This window comes from Stegodyphus dumicola, chromosome 8 (assembly GCF_044657685.1).
Source record: "Stegodyphus dumicola isolate Sdum_Otavi_A_Nest chromosome 8, ASM4465768v1".
NCBI lineage: Eukaryota > Metazoa > Arthropoda > Arachnida > Araneae > Eresidae > Stegodyphus > Stegodyphus dumicola.
Genome location: NC_140775.1, coordinates 180816040 through 180837770, shown reverse-complemented (window position 1 = coordinate 180837770; position 21731 = coordinate 180816040). Strand labels below are relative to the sequence as shown.

At 33.0% G+C, this 21731-nt stretch overlaps 1 protein-coding gene across 1 annotated transcript in view; it reads right to left on the bottom strand.

Annotated features, from left to right (window-relative positions):
* LOC118198352 (neuronal acetylcholine receptor subunit alpha-10-like) overlaps positions 1–21731 on the bottom strand; it is a 292952-nt gene that overhangs the window by 36026 nt on the left and 235195 nt on the right. Inside the window, exons 4-5 of the mRNA XM_085822803.1 lie at positions 4318–4362; positions 1627–1736 (exon numbers count right to left, since the gene is read on the bottom strand). Of these exons, the coding sequence (XP_085678929.1) occupies positions 1627–1736; positions 4318–4362 (155 nt within the window). The remainder of the gene's footprint in view (positions 1–1626; positions 1737–4317; positions 4363–21731) is intronic.

Below are 21731 nucleotides of genomic sequence, written 5' to 3'. Positions count from 1 at the left end.
CACATGGCAAAATTTATTGAAATATTTCTAAATAAATACAATTAAAAAAACTTTTTTTGCTCCAAAACTTTTATTCAAAACGGATATGATATTTAATGCTCTAAAAGGAGAAAAATAATTTACCATATAGTTTAACAGGAATAATAGATTATAATTCTGTTTGGAGAATTCATCTACAATTTTATATCGCGAATAATAACAACGTAGAGCGCCTATCATAAATTAAAAAAGATAGTGGTTGCATTTAGCTATGCAATTAATTAATGGATCTCGTTATTTAGGCGCCAAATTCTTTTATTATTGGCGATGTAAAATCGTAGCTGAGTTCTCTAAGTAGAATTATTTAACTTATTAGTCCCATTAAACTACATGATAAATTATTGTTACGAATTTTATATGTAAGTAATTTTAGTTTAGCTTAAGTTGTGTTTAAAAGTGTAAGTATCTTTTTGTATAATGTAGCGTAACGTTTTGAAGCATCAAAGCTCTTCCGGAAAAATAATATTGTAGGGTTACAGCTGAAAACATAGCAGCAAAAACTTCGCGGACAAAAACACCGCGAAGAAAATAACGGAAGGAGAAAACGCCGTAGTAAACAAAACATCGCGGGAGAAAACATCGCAGTTCTAAAACGTCGTCGTCGAAAATATCGTGGTAAAAAATAAAGTACCTACCAATAATCGCATGTCAATAACATCGCATACATGCGTTTTTCAAATCGCATAATGACATATCATGTAACTGACTTTTGTCATAACTACCAAATCGACATCCAAAATATTGACTGCATGCTATACATGAAAATGTTAACGACACTTTAAGAATAAACGGAAGAAAAACTATATGTAATTTTCCTTAAAACAATATCAGATTAACAAATGTGAACGAAAATAATATGATCATTAACTTAGCAATTTTTATGGAGGTAACCTCATGCAATTATTTATCTTTCTTTTTCTAAGCATTTTTAGACTGCGTTTTTCATGAAAAATAATCAGTTAGACTTTATATAAAAAACGTTTGTTAATTAACTATATAAACTTAAAATTCTACTAAGCTTTTTAAGTTGCATTAATTTTCTGCTCATTTTCAATTTTTAAATGCTTATGTTTCCTTCTCATTTTTTTAGCATAAATTAGTTCTTTCAAATATACGAAATATCCTTCTTTCCTTCTTGCGTTCTATGATCTTTATATGAATTCTGATATGCGTACTTTGTTCGTTAAAGCAAGATTTGTGTGAAAAATTGGTTAAACATTAATTTAAAAAAAAAAAAAAAAAAGTCTAAACCGAATTTTGAAAAACTCCTTTGAACCCAGTGCATTGTCATCGACTATCAGTGAACAAAATTTGAACTTGATAACTTAAAATTCCATTCACAAAAGACCATGAGTGTATTAAATAAAAATTTATAAAAAAATGTTTTATTTATATCACAAATTTTTCTTCGAAATAATTTAATAATTTTATTGTCAACAATAATGATATCATTATTGCCAAATAAGTTGAAACTATATATACTTACATTAATTCATGCACAACAATTTTTTTTAAAAATGAAATAACACATTTATTAGAAAATGGAACTTAATTTCGTATTAAATTTCCATACTAAAAGATACGTACTTATTATATAATATTATATCCGGCCGCCATACTTTATCTGCTGGTATCCGAACAACTTTAATGCCTCCGAAGTCTGAGTGATTCCATAACAGACCATAGTCCATCCAGATCTAAAGAGGAAAAACGGTATAAAATATAGATTTTCATTTGTTATTCATAATTCTTTGTATAATTTGACACATGATTTCTTTCAAAGTATAAATTGAATTGATGATGAAATACCTTATGGTTTATACCATTTGTTAAACAGTAATATTTTAGGGAGTTGCAGTAAATAATTTTAAAAATTTTATTCCCATTTAATATTTTAAAACTAACTTCAATTTCACTGATAAATGCATTATGCATAAACTTTTTTGCACTAATATATAGTTGTGCACTTGTAATACAAATAACTATTGCATTATAATTATTACTAATTATGCCTTTATGTATTGTTGCGTGCGTACGGGTTCGTTATGAAATGAATGCACAAGTCCGATGAAAAATGAACAAAAATTTATTATTATCACAACAAAAATGCTTAAATTTTCTCAAATTATCATGCAGTATTACAATATCTCACAGTAGTTATCTTTTAACTACTCAAATGTCCAATAGAACGTAATTCAAAACAGCTAAAGAACGCTAATCCGCGAATTCGCTACAATCAACAAGAGCAGTTTTCTAAACAACAACAAACTAAGCAACTACTGCAAACTGAGATGTTTTCCTCCTTTTATAAGATTTTAAAATCACGCGCTAGAATTTTCCAATACTTTCTCGAAATCAAAAAGAGATATTTATTTATTTAATGCACGCGCTCTTGTATTTTCAATTTTCCGGCTTAGCTTTCTTTTAATATTCGTCACGCGCTGCACTGCGCGAGAAATAAAACCAATTAATTTATAATTGAACTAATATTAGCTTTTTAAATACCAAATTCGTAACAGTATGCATGTATTTAATATTTTTTTCAATATAGTATAAATGAATGTTAACGCAATAAAAATTATTACTTTTATCTCTACAAGAAAAATATTTTTAAAGTGTTGAATCATATAAAAATATTATTGTACTTATTAATTAAAAATAAAAAAGTAAAAATGATATTAATGAAGGTTTTTCTCTGCTGCAAAATATCAGAAATTAATAGCAATGAATTCTAAATTAAATGAATCTCAAGAGCTTTTTAAATTTTCTCAAATTTCACTATCTTAATTTTCAAAAATTTCCACTCCCTTGAATTAATAAATTACATTAGAGTTACACACACTATATTTTAAAATTTCATCATCGACTCCACACCAAAAGGCAAATCTGCAAAATCATTGTTTCGAGAAAAATACAGTTTAGAATTTAGTATAAATTCTAGTTATTATTACTTTTATGTAATAATTCTTCGACATGCATCTTTTTCATTTGGCATACTATAAAACAGGGAAACAAAAGAAAACATAGGATATACATACAGCTTAAAGTTTCAGGAAAGCTGAGTTTTATTATTTTGATGTGGTGTCTATTATACACTTAGGTGACAAAAGTCAAGGGATAGCAATATGCAAACGTACAGATGGCAGTAGTGTCGCGTACAAAATGTATAAATGTATGTGCATTCGCCAGGGCTTTCATCTGTATTCAAATTATTCATGTGAAAAGGTTTCTGACGTCATTATGGCCGCACGGTCGGAGTTAACAGATTTTAAACGCGGAAGGGTATTTGGAGCTAGACCCATGGAACATTTCCATTTCAAAAATCGTTAGGGAATTCAACATTCCGAGATCAAAAACGGAATCGTTAGGGAATTCAACATTCCGAGATTCTGCGTGAAGTAGCAGCAGAAATCATTGTGGGTCGCGAAGGCGAACGTGTCTGGTAGGACAGTGCGGCAAAATTTGGCTTTAATGGGCTATGGTAGCAGAAGACCGAGTCGAGTGCGTTTACTGATATCGCCTGCAGCGACTCTCGTGGGCTCGTAATCACATCAGTTGGATACCAGACGACTAGAAAACCGTGGCTTAGTCAGATGAGTCACGATTTCAGTTGCTAAGTGTTGATGGTAGTGTTCGAGTGGGGCGCAGATCTCACAAAGCCATGGACCCAAGTTGTCAACAAGGCACCTTGCAAGCTGGTGGTGGCTCCATAATGCTACGGTCTGTTTTTCATGGCATAGTCGTCGTCCGGTCCAACTGAACCGATCATTGACTGGAAATGGGTATAACCTGGAGACCACTTGCAGCCATTCATGGACTTCATGTACCCAAACAATGATGCAATTTTTATAAATGACAATGCGCCACGTCACCGGGCAACAACTGTTCGCGATTGGTTTGAAGAACATTCTGGACATTTCCAGCAAATGATCTGGCCACCTATATCCCACGACATAATTCCCATTGAACATTTATGTTATATAATCGAGAGGTCAGTTCGCGCACAAAAATCCTGCATCGGCAGCACTTTCGAAATTATGGACTTCTGTAGGGGTAACATGGCTTAGTATTTTCGCGGGGGACTTCCAACGACTTGTTGAGTCCATGTTACGTCGAGTTGTGCACTTCGTCGGGCAAAAGGAGGTCTGACACGATATTAGGAGGTATTTCGTGACTTTTGTCACCCCTTAGTGTATACATTCTATGTAAACTATTCAAGCATTTTCGCTTGCAGCGACACCAGAACAACAAAACGAAACAAGAATAAAAGATTATTACCTGATTAAGCCAACAATTCGTAGTTAAAATCTGGTTTCTTTCATCCTGCAAGCAGAAATAATAATTAATGCCAAGTTCGAGTCAGTTTACGAGCCTTTTTGATAGCAAGTCTTTTAGCGCAATAATAAAGCATTAAAAGTTTTCAAGTTGTCAGCCAAACGTGGCGCTGCGTCTAAGATTAACTTGGTTTCAAAAGGCAGTTATTTTAACTCCTATCGCATTTCTCAGATATGGTATGTGTCCATGCAGCTTTTATCTCTTGCCAAAAATGACAGAGTTCGCTGATAAAAAGGCTATTTGAATGTAGAGAGTTTGGAATATTGTATAATTTGTATAATTTGGAAATTGTGGTTGATTCTACACATTCAAAGCTGCTGAACACTTACAGGTTTTCCACAAAAGCCTTACAAATATATAAAATTTTCCATTGCCAAAGGTAAACCTTCTGGTGTAATTTGATACACTTCTGAGTTTAACATATTTTTGTTAGATTCATCGTTTCCAAAGAAATTTTCTTGGACATTTCACAAAAGTTGCAATCCGAATTTTGATATAACGTCATTAATGAAACCTTTGCTCTTTATTTATGTTATTGATAGCTTATTAGGAAAGCATTTTATGATTACTTGAAACTTTAGTGGTGTAAATAAAAACTTACACCACTAAAGTTTGCAGAAGAAATCCGATTAATTTTTTCCTAAATGTATTCCTATTTGTCGTATGCAGAATCAAGTTGGCTATTGTTGTGAGTGAGTCTTGGTTGGATTTTGTAACAAAAGCTATCTGCTATAATAGTTGAATTTCAGTTTGTGATATAGATACAAACACACAGCTGCCATAATATGATTATTAACAGTTGTCATAATATTTCAAATTAAGCTGTATAAGTTTATTAATTTTTAAGTATAATTTTTAAGAAAATTTGTATGGCAGATTACTAAAGCGTCTAGTTGGTTACTAAGACGTCTTGCTTTAGTAACTAAAATCAGACAATTACTTGAATTTTACTCTATAGTATTTAAAAAACAAAGAGAAAAACATCAAATATCATGCGCAGAAGAGATAATACGCTACAAAAATTTGCTAATTATTAAATCAAAGAAAAGAAATACAAAAAGAAGAACTTTATGATAAAACAAATGTAATTCTATGATTAAAAGTCGAAATTGGAGTTGTACTAGATTAAACGCGTTTATAAAGCTTTTACTTCTCTTATTACATAAAACACGTAAAAGTTATGGTAATTCTTGAAATTCGTTTTGAGCGCCGATCTCTCAAAAATCTTGTTGCGGTAAAATTCAGTCCCGGCAAATAAGGCTCTTGGAATTTTACACACGCCTCATAACAAACAAAAATATTATTCTACATAGAAATGAAGAATTATTTCAATGTCATGGAAAAATAGTTGAAATATTTAAAAATAGTTAAACATTAACTCGTGCCGATAGCTCAAGCAGAGCTATCGGCACGAGTACAACGTATCGGAATATCCTGCTCACACCTCAAAACAAAGAGGCACCAACAAGAAGCCAAAAGGATTTTCATATCAGAATCGTTAAGATTTGTCGCGTAAAATATGGAATATCTGTCCATGGTTGGACAGATGTGCTGGCTTTTCCAACATCTTACAAACAAACAAATGTCAGGACATTGACCCTCTGGTCATTAGGCGAAAGCGGAGAGCGGCTGTTGTTGCAACAGACTTATCGTCAACCAGAGTGCACCACCAGGAGGCCTGCTATTTTACACCCACTTATAAACATCCATGCCTTTTCTGATATTTCAATCCGGGCGCATATGTACAACAGTCAGTGTCGCTAACTACTATACGGGCTGGGCGACTCGCCATCTTCTTTACTTATATTGTTATACAAAAACAAGAACAATATTATTTACGTATATATGATACATACACTGAAGTGACAAAAGTCATGGGATAGCAATATGCAAATATACAGATGGCAGTAATATCGCGTAGAAAATGTATAAATGCGAAGTGCTTTGGCAGGGCCTTGATTTGTGTTCAAGTTATTCATGTGAAGAGGCTTTGACGTGATTATGGCTGCACGACGAGAATTAACAAACTTTGAACGCGGAATGGTAGTTGGAGCTAGACGCATGGGTCATTCCATTTCGGATATCGTTAGGGAATTCAACATTCCTAGATCCACAGTGTCAAGAGTGTGCCGAGAGTATCTAATTTCAGGCATAACATCTTACCATGGACAGCGCAGTGGCCGACCACCTGCACTTAACGACCGAGACCAGCGACGTCTGCGTAGAGTTGTCAATGTTCCCAGACAAGCAACACTGCGTCAAATAACCGCAGAAACCAATGTGGGACGTACGAGGGACGTGTCCGATAGGACAGTGCGGCGAAATTTGTCTTCCTTGGGCTATGCCAGCAGAAGACCGACTCGAGTGCCTTTACTGACAGCACGACATCGCCTGCAGCGACTCTCGTGGGCTCGTGAACATATCGGTTGGTTCCTAAACGAATGGAAAACCGTGGCTTGGGCAGATAAGTCACGATTTCAGTTGGTAAGACCTGATGGTAGGGTTCGAGTGTGGCGCAGACCCCACGAAGCCATGGACCCAGGTTGTCAACAAGGCACTGTTCAAGCTGGTGGTGGTTCCATAATGGTCTGAGCTGTTTTTACATGGCATGGACTCGGTCCCCTGGTGCAACTGAACCGATCATTGACAGGAAATGGATACCTTCAGCTACTTGGAAATCACTTACAGCCATTCATGGACTTCACGTACTCAAACAACGATGGGATTTTTATGGATGACAATGCGCTATGTCACCGGGTCACAATTGTTAGCGATTGGTTAGAACATTCTGGACAATTCCAGCAAATGATCTGGCCACCTAGATCGCCCGACATGAATCCCATCGAACATTTATGGGACATCATCGAGAGGTCATTTCGTGCCCAAAACCCTGCACCGTCAACACTTTCACAATTATGGACGTCTATAGAGGCAGCATGGCTCAATATTCCTGCAGGGGACTTCCAACGGCTTGTTGAGTCCATGCAACCTCAAGTTGCTGCACTTCACCGGGCAAAAGGAGGACCGACAAAATATTAGGAGGTATCCCATGACTTTTGTTACTTCAATGTGTATGACAATCGTAGTAGATTATTATAATAATGCGATGCACATTATTACAAGTATTACAGTGCAGTATTATTTATGGTATGTCATATGAAGAATCTCCATTTTTGATAAATGTTTTTCATGAAGCTTACCTATGAAAGGCGTCTATTAAACAATAATCAATCAGAACAAATAATCTCTTAAGGTTATTCTATAAAGTATTTTCTGCCTCCTTTCTGCATGCCTTCCTCGTGTAACGGTAGAACACTTGGCGTGTATTCGAGAGGTCCAAGTTCGAATCCCGGCGACGGCAATACACATTTTTCATGTCTCCTACTTTAAAAAAAATCTGATGTGTACATCACATGACTTCCTTGTATGGAATATTAAATTATACGCAATTTTCCTGCATTTCAGTTAAACATATTGAATTAACACTTAACGAATTTTTTATTAAATCTACTTCGTCGATAGCTCATAAACCATAATAGAATAAAAGCACTCTTTAAAGTTTACTATATTTATTTACTGTAGTGCCACTTCGGCGCTAGATTGACTTACCAGCGTTAGATCTCATTCTTTTTATAACTCGAAGTGCCCAAAAATTATATGATCTGAAGAATTACTACATGTTCTATTCAAATACTATAATAAATCTAAAACAACGATGTATAAAAGAAATTAAAAAAAATAAAAAAGAAACATTTTTTCACAGACGATTCGGCGCTGTTTATCTAATGCGCATACGCTGCTAATTAATTCAGTTCTCACTTCGCGGCAAAGCAAAAATACATAAAAATTCATATTTTCATATTCATTCATTCATATTTTCATTCAAAATTAAAAGATATAGAAGAACATAAAACACCAAGTACAGTTTAAACAATTAAAAAAACAATTTTTACAATTAAATGTATAGTTTCAACGCAAAAACAAGCTAATAACTTACATGATAATTCCAGAATGAATTAAGCACAGTTTACTGCGCAATAATAAAAGAAGACATTACTTTGTTGTTGCGAAGCTTAATTTCGCTAGACTGGCAACAAATCCACTATTCTGCTAAGTTTCAAACATAAACAAATATCGCTGCCATGTTAAACAAATATTAGGCTTAGCCGCACTTAAAAAATTTTTAAATTGTTGATAATTCCTCAATTATTGCATGCAGGTTAACTAAAGGCATAAAACCTTTAACCGGATGATAAGAACAACATAATTCAATCATTTTTAAAGCAAAAAATGCGCAATTTACAAACATATAAGAATGAAGAAATCGAGCTCACTGAGCCGAGTAACAAAGTGGATATATATATATATATATATATATATATATATATATATATATATATATATATATATATGATGTACCAGCTTTTGTCCCGATTAAATTAGATTGGTGAAGAATCATAGATGTAGTCGTACCTTAAATTATCAGAAGATAAGTTTAAAAAACAGGATCCATTTATTATATTTCAGGAGAAAATAGCAGTTACAAAAATTAAGATCTCCGGAGTAAATAAAAAGAACTAATAACTTTTTGTATTAAGTTTACTGCATCGTTACATTAAAGAAAAGACCCCGATATTCCTTTGTGAGTCCTTTTATAGCCTCTGGAAAGGCGGAGCTTCCAAGAAATGACGTCAGCCATTCCAGTTCGCTTTAAATATTTCTAGAACATTCTATAAATGTACGTGTAGAAAAGGCGGGAAAAACAACTTGACTACGGGGCTGTGGATTTAATTCCACGTACTTTCAAATAAGAGACCGTCGCCATTAAAAAATGAAAAGAACATTTAGAATTTTAAGTGTATTCTTGACTATGGAATTTTATTATTACATATATATATATATATATATATATAAATACACACACACACTATATGTAATAATAAAATTCCATAGTCAAGAATGCACTTAAAATTTTAACTGTATGTTCTTTTCATTTTTAATGGCGACGTTCTGTTATTTGAAAGTACGTGGAATTAAATGCACAGCCCCGTAGTCAAGTTGTTTTTCCCGCCTTTTCTACACGTACAGTTTTAGAATGTTTTGGGAATATTTAAAGCGAACTGGAATGGCTGACGAGACTGACGTCATTTCTTGGAAGCTCCGCCTTTCCAGAGGCTATAAAAAGACTCACAGAAGGAATATCGGGGCTATACACATAATATTTATATACGTTTGATGTTGCCGATTGCAAGCAAAATACGAGGTGCACATCTACATGTTATAGCAGCCCTACATACAAAATTTCAACGCTCTGAGTCTATTCGCTTTTAAGTTATGCGAGATACATACGTACAGACGCCATGAAAAAATCTGTTTAGAATTTTAAATGATTTATAATTTTTTTTTGGGGGGGAAGAGGCCTTTATTCTGTCCTTACGTACAGATGTCACGCAAAAACATCGTTAAATTTCTTTCGGTAGCGGTCAAAATGGATATTTTCGCTGATATATGATACCCGAAACTTTTCGCGATTACGATACTTCCCTTTTACTTCGTACAAGGAAGTAACAACCCTCATAACTCTACAATTCTTTTCCAAAATGCATAGTCGAATTCTATCACAAACGCCTTTTCATCGGTACTCTGGTTTACTAAAACAAGTAATTATTTATATAAAAGAAAACTAACATTTTATGCATGTGAAATACTTAAAAAGAGAGGGAAAATGTATGAAAGCTTTTATGAAAATAAAATGAAGCTTATTTTCTGTCAAATGCATAAAAATACCTAATGAAGATTCACTAGTAAAAAAGAATCATTAAACTTATTTTTTTTAAAAAAATCCAGCAGTCATTTCTCAGCTGGCTCAGATACGAGAAGGAACTTTCTTCCTTAATCTTCATATCTTGCTTAAAATGCAAATTAAAAAGGCCGAAGTGTATCAACTTCATTATTTAAATTCTTCTTTCTCTGCGACGCAATTCTTCAACTGGCATTGTTTCTAGTTCCTTTTCTCCTTCCATTCTTCAAGATCTTTGTCAACTAAAGCACTTATCTAAATACTGAATTCAAATGAGAAGCGGGATTTGAGCCATTTACTTATAAGTTGTTATTTAAAACGGGGGCAAAAATATTTGACTAATTGAGTTCGTTTTCATGGAGGATCTCCATTCAGGATTCTTTCGCATGATCCTTGGTTAAAAATGCTTTTGGGATTGTAGAATATAAATGAACACATTTGTGCACGAAGAGTCCGTGACTGTAAAGGATTGAATGTACTGTCCGGTGAATGACCTTATTCCAAAAGCAGGTTAGATTGAGCTTTTTTTAAATTTTATTTATGGTCACTGCTTGTTTATAAAATATTCGTTTAGTTGAATAAAAGATTTTATAGTATAACTTGGACGGAAACTGTAGCTGAAAATAGAAATTTGATGATAGTTAGGGAAAAAAATAAGAAGATTGCTGTTCAACAAAACATTAAATTTTGTGAATCAAGTTTTCGTGAAGAAATATAGGTCGTATCTGCGTAAAATTTGTGAACTTTATTTCACGGTAGTATACGCGTGGATAAGCCTGTCAAAACTTGAAATAAAATTTTCGTTCCATAACCTAACTACTCAGCAGTTTGCTGCTTCCGAAATTTCCTTTAGCATACAACGTTTCCTTTTTTAAGGTACCGTGGAAATATGAAACTGTGTTTCTACAGTTCCATACAAATCTCAGAATAAAGAGATATGTTCTTCATTTAAAATTACACGAAACACTGCTCGATTTCTACATAGAACTTGTAGAGTTATAAGGTATTTCTCCCACCTTCTTGGCATGTCTTCGTGGTGTGGTGGTGTGCACGCTGGCAGCGTATTACAGAGGTCTGCGGTTAGATTCTCGGCGAAAGCGTTGCTAATTTTTTCATCTTGCCTGCTCTGAAAAAAATAACTAATGTCCCTACAGAGGCAGTTTATTTTGAAGCAGGAGTCATAAAATATAAGCAGTGCTCTCCCCAGAACTCCAAACCGAGTTACGCTTCCAGTTACACCTCGAAGGCATGTGGAATGTAGGAAGAAAATACCTTATATACTCCCCCTTTAAAGGCTGACTGGGGATGAGGGGACACAGTTGCGAAATCCTGGTGGTGACGTGTTATCATCCATCACCTTTTAGTTGACGCGCCACGTTTAGAGTCGTTAAGTTATTTTGAAGCTAGACATGGAAAATGATCAGTGCCCTCGCTGGGACTCTAACCCTGCACCTCGTGAATACGCGTCGAGTATGCTTTCAATTACGCCACGAGCGCATGCGGAAAAGAGGGAGAAAATACCTTCTAAAGTCATCTTTTGATATTCAATTTGAGTCGTTGACTACGTCCTTTTCAGTGTTATTAAAATAATGACCTTTCAAATGACACTCCAGTTTGGGAAATAGAAATAGTTCACAGTTGCCAAATCTGGTGAATAAGGGAGTAAGTGAAGATTATGACACTTTTCTTTGTTAAGAAAATGCTTGAAGCGACTAGGATTTCTTGACGGTGCTTTGTCGTGCAGCAAAAATCAGTGATTTGACATGTGTTTTAACAAGCAATTTTTTAGACAGCGTATTTAACTGATGTTAAGATCACAAATTTTCACTTATAAAGAGAGGAAACAATTTTTCAGCACATGCTATCACCTCTTTTTTACTTCCTTGCACGAAGTAAAATGGAATATTGTGATCGCGAAAAATTTCAGACTTCATACTTCAACGAAAATATCCATTTTGACCGCTATCAATTGCAATTTAACGATGTTTTTGCGTGAAATCCGTACGTATGAACAGAATAAAGGGCTCTTTCCTCTCCAAAAAAACTATGAAACTCATTTAAAATGAATTCTAAAGAGAATTTTTCGTGACGTCTGTGTGTACGTACGTACGTATCTCGCATAACTCAAAAAAGAGCAGCCTCAGAACGTTGAAATTTTGTATATGGGACTGCTATAACATGTAGATGTGCACCTCGTATTTGTGGTTGCAATCGGTTGCACCAAAAAGTATATAAATATATTTATATACATATCCACTCTGTTACCCGGCTCAGTGATCTCAGTTTCTTTATTCTTATATGTATGTAAATTGTGCATTTTTTGCTTTAAAAATGATTGAATTATGTTGTTCTGGTTAAGATTTTTGTGCCTTTAGTTAACCTACATGCAATAATTGTGGAATTATCAACAATTTAAAATTTTTTATGTGCGGCTTAATTTTTTGATTACCACGGCCGCCATGTTTGTTTACATTTGAAACTTAGCAGAATAGTGGATTTGTTGCTAATCTAGAGAAACTAAGCTTCGCAACAACAAAGTAACGTCTTTTATTATTGCGAATTAAATTATGCTTAATTCATTCTGCAACTATCATTTAAGTTATTAGCTTGTTTTTGCGTTGAAACTGTAAATTTAATTGTATAAATTGTTTTTTTAATTGTCTAACTGTACTTGGCGTTTTATGCTTTTCTACATCTTTCAATTTTTAATGAAAATATTATGAATTTTTATGCATTTTTGCCTTGCTGCGAAGTGAGAACTGAATTAGTTAGTAGCGCATGCGCATTAGGCGCTGAGTCGTCTGTGAAAAACTGTTTCTTTTTTATTTGTTTAATTTCTTTTATACATCGTTTTAGATTTATTAGAGTATTTGAATACATCATGCAGTAATTCTTTAGATGATACAATTTTTGTGCACTCTGAGTTATAAAATGAATGATATGTATCGTGTTAAGTGGAACTAGCGCCGAATTGTCGCTATGGTAACTAAATATAATGAGCTTTAAAGAGTGCATGTATTCTGTTGTGGTTTATGCGCTATCCACGAAGTAAATTCAATTCAAATTCCTTTAACTGTTAATTCAATATGTTTAAATGGAGGAAAATTGCATTAATTTAATATTCCGTACGAGGGCGCCATGCAGTGTGTGCGCATCAGATTTTTATTATTTCAATGTAATTATTTATTAGCTAAAAAAAAAGAGCCATTTTTCTTGTGGCTCTCTGTTAAACGTTTTTAATTGCAATAACCGAACAGAAAACGGGAAAAGATTTTTTAAACTTCTTTGCCATTCTAAACGTTTCTTAATGAAACTTCATGACTTAACATATATAAATATCGAAAATACATTCCAAATGCTCTATGTTTTCGTACTTCCTGAAAGATACTTTCAAAAATGCCATGTATTGTTTTTTATTATTTTGAAATGCGTTTGATAAGTTATTTAGTAATAAAATATTTTTTTAATAAAAGTCTGCTCCTGCTTAAAATCTGCTTTCTGTATCCTTATCTTTAATACATAAAAAAATCATATGTTATTTTGTTATTCTCAAATGCTGCTGTTAAGGTACAGTGGGTGCCTTTGAATGTTACGACTTTTGAAATAATTTTTGAAATAATGTTTAAACATTTTGGGAATAATGTTTAAACATTGAGGAAAAAAACATCCTTCCAATGAGAAATTAAATTTAACTGATTTAATATAAATGCAATAAGAAGCACATAAATAAGTACATTTACAGAATTTTTATCTAGGAAAATGCAAAAATTTGTTTGCAACAATTTTTGCTAAAGATAATATGAATTGTTCATATTATCTTTAGCACAACAGTTCATTTATGTACTGTTCCTAACATTTCTGGCAATTATTTGACGGATGCTATGCCATTTTTTTTTAATACACGGCATCTCTTATTGACTGGAAAAGAACATGCAAATTTAAAATTCAAAAATAGGCGTAAAAAAACAGCCTTAGTTTGGCATGTTTTCAGGAAATTTTTTCTCTTGAAGTAGAAAGAACTTCGGCTTATCTTCCTCAAAAATCAATCGATAGAGTTATTCAAAATTTAAGCCAAACAAATATTTTTTTAGCCCAAAGGGCTATTAATTTCGTTTTGGCATTTTGCGTTGGTTCACAATAAATGTCGGTTCACTTTTCAAATTGTTGGCACCAAATATTACAGCCCTGTGTTATATTTAAAGAAATTATGCAATGAAGAATCTGCATAAATTTATGTATGTTTCTCGCATTGCGATGAAACGACGGTACCTAGAGCCATCAAATTTTGAATAACGTAATCCTCCACTGAATATGGGCATTTGGAAGCCACATTTTGAAATTTGTTTTAATCGATTTCATATTTTGAAACACTTAAATGAATTTAACTTAAACCAATTTTTGATTAACAATGTCACCCGTTTCAAAGCGAGCAATGGCGATAGTGAAAAAAAAATCAATTTTATCTACAGCGCGCGAGACTGTGTCAGAAATTCTAAGGATTAAAATTATAAAATATCATTTTAAAATTATTTTGCGATATTAAGGTTGAACTGAATTTTATCGTTCAAGAGCGAGAACATGATATTTAATAAATAAAGGTAACCCAGAAAACGTTAAAAAAACACCGCTTTGGGCGTAATGTAAAATCTGAAAGCTTTCAGAGTTTTTTATTATAATTTGTAACTCTTTCCTCCCAGTTTTAATATTTATTTTTTATTTTTAATATTTACTTTTATGGTTTAAGTGTGAAGAACATGCTATTTATTAAATAAAGGTAGCACAAAAAACTCCCGTTTGGGAGTAATGTAAAATCTGAAAGCTTTCAGATTTTTTTTTAGTCCAAAAGGGCTTTGTCCCTTAACGACTATTGTTTTCGTTTTGCGATTTTCCATTGGTTCACCATAAATGTCTGTTTCAGTTTTCAAACTGTTGCCACCCAATGTTAGAGTCCTGCATTATATTTGAAGAAATTAAGTAATGAAAAATCTGCATAAATGTATGTATACTTCTTGCATTGTGTTAAAACAACGGTACATAGAACCATCGAATTTTGAATGACGTTATCCTACTGCGAATATGGGCATGTAGAAGTCCAAATATGAAATATGGAATTTGTTTTATTATAGATTTCCTATTTTGAAAACTTTAACGAATTTTTGATGAACAAACTCAAGGATTTCAAAGCGAGCAATGGCAACGTTGTACAGGAAAAACATTATCTCCATCGCGCGAGACTCTGTATCGGAAATTCTAAAGGATATGCTCAATTTAAAACTATTTTGCGATATTGCTCTTGAACTGAATTTTATGGTTTAAGTTGGAAGAACGTGATATTTAATAAATAAAGGAGCAGACAAAATGTTAAAAAACGCCCCTTTGCACGTAATCTAAAATCTGAAATCTTTCAGATTTTTTTTTGGTTGTAATTTTATATCACTAAAATAAAAAGTAATTTATTCGGTGACATAACCTCGTACGTTTCGACAATCTCCTCAGACTTGGCAAGTTTTGTAATCCAGTTTGACCTTATTTAGCGACTTTGTTAAAAAATTAGTTAACTTTTAGTGTTGTAGTTAACTCTGTACTTTAGTTATCAAGATTTATAGCTGTAATATTTCAACATTTATAAAAAGTGGTTCAATATTAACCATCTTTCCCAAGTTTTACACTCTTCAACTATCTATTCAACTCCTTCTCTTAGCACTTACCTTAAATATGTTTTTTTCAATAAATTTATAATACTCCTTTTGTTATTATTTTTTTATTATTAATTATAATACTTCTTTTCTCATAACTATAAGATTATTCCTTAACTATAAGATTATTAGTTAGAAGATTATTTATTATAAGATTGTTAATATTTTTATTATTTCATTTATTATTTACTTTTAGTATATCTTTAATATTTATATCTAGTCTACATTTTACATTCTTCTAAATTTATTTAATGTTTATTCTATATTTAGTGTTTCTCTAATTCTTTTTTAATTTGTCTTAATTATTTCTAAATTATATATGTCTAAATTCTTTAAATGCATAATGACATTTTATATTATATAATTTGATTATTCTTCAAAATTAATATAATAATATATAAAAATCATTCAATTATATATATATAATATATAAAAATCAGTAAACATAAATTTTCAACTTAAGTAACAATTATCTAAATATTTATGTTATGAGCTTTATTGTAAACATTGCCATCTACAGGGGTTGGACAAAAATATGGAAACACCTTTAAAAAAACATGTTTATTTGCTTAATATGGTGTAGGAAACCCGTTGGCATCCAAAAAAGCTTGCAGTCTTCTCGGAATGAATAAATACAGTTCCTGTATGTTTGCCAAGGTAATATTATACCATTCTTCCTGCAAAACGGTGGCAAGTTCAGATAACGATGTTGGCAGTGGATAACGAGAACGCACTTTCCGTTCCAATGTAGACCACAAAGGTTCGATAATATTCAGATCTGGTGACTGTGGCGGCCAGGGGAGACGGGACAACTCATCCTCGTGCTCAGAAAACCAGTCCTGGACAACGTGAGCTGTGTGAACAGGGACTTTGTCGTCTTGGAAGACACCATCACCATCGGGGAACAAAGTTTATACCATGGGATGAACTTGATCGGCCAAAATGTTCACATAAGTCTTGACAGTCATGTGCCCTGACACAGTTATCATGGGGCTAGCAGAGAACCACGATATGGCTGCCCAAACCATAACAGAACCCCCGTCATGTTTCACTCTTGGCAACAAGCAGTCTGTATTATAGGCTTAAGATGCCGTTCTCCAGACGTAAACTCGGCCAGAAGTGGGAAACAATGGGAAAGAAGACTCGTCAGACCGTATTACTCGCTTCCACTGCTCTATAGTCCAGGCTTTATGACTTAAACACCATCTTTTCCTGTTACGGGCATTAGCATCACTGATGAGTGGCTTCTTAATTGCAGCACGGCCAGCAATTCCCTGTTTATGAAGCTCCCTTGTAATTGTTTTGGTACTCACAGGGTTCGGTAACACAACATTCATTTCAGCAGTAACTTTTGCAGCTGTGGTCTTCTTATTTTTCGTCACAATTGCCCTTAATGATCGTCTGTCACGATCACCCAGGACACACTTTCGTCCGCGCTGTGATTTAGCAGATGATGTTTTTCCCCTTTTCAAATATGCGGAATAAATCTTCGATACAGTACCTCTTGAAACTCTAAACACCTCGGCTACCTTGCTTACGGAAGCACCTACCATACGTGCTCCAACAATTTGCCCACGTTCGAAGTCTGTTAACTCTGACATAATGCAATGACAACCTCACATAACAGTACTCCGACAACAACTGAACTGTTTAGGACATTTACGAAGTTGTATACGTGGCGTCAGTAGTCAAAAACGCTAGCGCCACCTACATATTTCATTAAAATCAATCTTTCTTTCCAAACATGCATTTCACAAGGTGTTTCCATATTTTTGTCCATCCACTGTATGTAAACACCACAAGACCTGTATAATATGTCTCTGTATGTCATATGCATATTTGCACAACCATTGTAACTTTCTAAAATTTTATTTCAAATAAATACCGCTGATAGCGGATGGCAGATAGTTTCCATCAATAGAGCACAAAAGTTGAAAGTCGTAATGATGGTGCAAGTTGCTCTGTTGATGGTTTCCTGTCTCCTGTTGAAAAATTATTCGGTAATACATTGATATTCTTAGCCGAATAACCATCGGTTAAGATTATCAGCGTCTTGCCGCATTAACCGAATCAGTCACAAAAGGTGATGTATTTTTTGTTTTTGTATACAAACCTGCGTTTCGTCTACAGCTTGATAATAATATACAGTTGTTAGCATTATATTAAGGCGGCATTTACTGTATTTGTTATCAAAGTAATGCTTCTTTCCAAACGCGAATTCCTGACAGACAAACTTTGCTTTCTATATTCTTACCTTTAAATAAATTAGTCTCACTAGTCAAAAACAAGGCTAAATTGCTTTATTATTAATTTATGCTGGTGTCTTCACAATCCGTAGCAGCGTTCACAGCTTAAAGTACTGTAATTAATGTTGTGAAAAGGAATATGCAATTAGAAAAATTCGTTTGAATGTGTCAAAAGCAAAACAGCAATTAGGAAAGAGTAATTTCAACTCAAAAGCACATGTCTGGGAATACGAAACGTTTTCAAGAACAACGGATATTAAACTGCAAAATATTTCTTCTCGCTGAGTATACCGCAGTAATAGAATTCACGCTGAAACGTGTACATTTGAAAAAAAAAAAAACGTGGTTATAACAGTTAATTACAATTAAAATGTTATTAAATCTGAATAATCACAATAGTAGTAATAATAAAATAGTAACTATTCAAAATGTTATCAGTACTTATTTAATTAATCTCGACGTAAAAGGTATATTTTCTTCAATCAGCTGCTACTTAATTATAAGACCATAACCTAAAAAAATGAAAGAAAAATCTGATGTGTACACCACAGGACTTCCTTGTACGGAATATTAAATTATACGCATTTTTTCTTGCATTTTATTTAAACATATTAGATTGAATTAAACCTACTTCGCCGACAGCGCATAAACCACGATAGAATAAATGCATTCTTTAAAATTCACTTTGTTTACCATAGCGACACTCTGGCGCTAGGTTTACTTAACAGTATTATATTTCGTTCATATTATAACTCAGAATGCACAAAACGTATATCATTTAAAGAATTATCTAATCGTTGCCACATGTTCTATTCAAATACTATAATAAAGCTAGAATTATGTATAAAAGAAATTAAGCAAACAAAACAAAAAAGAAGCAGTTTTTCACAGACGATTGAGTATTTCTCATTTAATTAATTCAGTTTTCACTTCGCGACAAGGCAAAAATACATAAACTCAAAATATCTGTATTAAAAATTACGAAGTAAATCTTAAACGCTTATTTCCTCGAAAAAATTCCAGAAAGGATTAAGCATGATTTAAATAATAAATGAAGGCGTTATCTTTGTTGTTGCGAAGCTAAGTTTCTCTAGATTGGCAACAAATCCACTAGTCTCCTGTTTCAAATGTAAACATCAATGGCCGCCATTAAAAACAGGCTTAGCGGCAATTAAACAACTTTAAAATTGCTGATAATTCTAAACATGTTGCACACAGATTTACTAACGGCATAAAATCCTTAACCGGAAGATAAAAACAACATAATTCAGTCACTTTTAAAGCAAAAAATGTACAATTTACAAACCTATAAGAGTAAATAAACTGAGATTACTGAGCCGGGTAACAGAGTGGATATATATATAAATATATTTATATACGTTTGGTGCGGCCGATTGCAACTAAAATACGAGGTGCTCATCTACGTGTTATAGCAGTCCTATATACAAAATTTCAACTTTCTGAGGCTACTCGTTCTTGAGTTATGCGAGATACGTACGTAGATACGTTCGTACAGACGCCACGAAAAATTCTCTTCAGAATTAATTTTAAAGCAGTTTTATAATTTTTTTGAAGGAAAAGAGTATTTTATTCTCTCCTTACGTACAGATATCACGCAAAAACATCGTTAAATTGCATTCGATAGCGGTCAAAATGGATATTTTTGTTGAAATATGCTGCCTGAAACTTTTCGCGATTACAATACTTCCTTTTTATTTCGTACAAGGAAATAAAAAGATTAATCAAATGAAAATGCAGCATGTATAGAAAACGAACTAAAGTGTTGTTGACCTAGTTAAAATTATTATTTTTTTTATGTTTTATTTTGAAAAATAGTTTTAACTTAAAAATACATTTACAAATACTAACTTCTTTTTATTTTTCGATTTGTTTTCTTTAAAATTGTATTTAAAATGCCTGAAAAATTTCTGTTTAACTTTCTATTTTTAGTCGAAAGGGGCAATTTACCCTGAAGGACTTTTAATTTCGTTTTGGCATTTTGCGTTGAAAACTATGAATGGAAAATCACTTTTCAAATTGCTGCAACCAAAAATTATCGCCCTTGCATTATATTTAAAGAAATTAAATAATGAAGAATCTGCATAAATGTAAGTAAGTTTCTCGCATAGTGTTAAAACAATGGTACATAGAGACATCAAATTTCGAAAAATGTACGTCTCTACTCGAATATGGGCATCTGGAAGCCCAAATTTGAAATTTATTCTATTATCGACTTCATATTTTGTAAAACATCAACGAAGTTTCTTAAAAAATAACCTAACGATTCCACAGAGGCGCTCGAACAAAAAAAGGTTGTGGATAATAATTCGCCACCACGAGGATTTGACGACTGGGTGATCTAATCCCCAGTCGCCTTTTAAAAGGGGGATTGTATAAGGTATTTTCTCTTTCCTTTCCAGCATGCTTTCGTGGTGTAGCAAACGCGGCTCGTATTCGAGAGGTCCCAGATTCGAGTCTTGGCGAGGTCACTGGACATTTTTCACGTTTCCTGCTTCCAAAATAACCTAATGACTCCACATAGTGACATTTTCAACAATTTTCATTTTTATTTTTAAATTTGATGCTTTTATTTCTCATTTTGCAGAAGTCTTAGGTTGAGGTTACAGAAGCTTTTTCATTTTAAAGGTAATGAATAATCTTAATCTGAAATTAATTATTTAATATTTCCAAAATTTAATTTTTAAAAAATGCTGTTTTGAAATGTTTGCTTAGAAGCAACCAACTACAATAATGCCAGAGACCAAAATAAACTGTTTTAGCGCCATTTGAAGATTAATCGCTATATGTTTCTTCCTGTAGGGACAGGAAACGAAAACAAATGGTATAGAGTTTATTAATGCGATGAATAATTAAGAATGCTTTTCTATATCTGCCCCTTATAATTTTTTTCTATAGTCAACTAACAACACAATCATTATACAAATAACCACACAGAATAATTAAAAAAATAACAATTAGATTAAAAATATGAACAAATTTTTTTTTAAAAAAAGGGGTCATTAGATTTATATTTTGTTGTTTTTTGAATTATTATTATTTCACTTTTTAAAAATAAGCAAATTTTCAAAAACGAAATCACAAGTTGTAATTGTATGAAAGTTGAATTTTGATTACACATTCTGTTAATGTATTTATGAAATTTTTTAAATATTTGATATAAAATTGCTCAATTTAATTCCTAAATTTCGTCATCCAAAAAATATGCAACTCGTTTCTCCTTTTCCTTTGTAAATCATTGACTTGACTATAGCTTTCTTTTATTAAGTAAGACGACGAAAAAATCAATAATGTTGGTTCGGTAAGTACTTTCATTTTGGGACATTTCTCTCGAATGACTTTTAAATACCAAAACTTTGCCTATCTATTGGTTTTGAATAAAACTTGATTTATTTTTATGATAAAGATTTATATCAATAAACGATAAGTTATAAAGCCGCCCAAACGGGATAGTGGTTAGCGAGCTGACTGCCGTACCGAAGGCCCGGGGTCGAATCCTGGTGAAGGCATGGATATTTGTAAACGTATAGTGTCTGTGCGGCATAGGATCCTATGCCGCACAGACACTATAATATGCGGCGAGCACTCTAAATATGC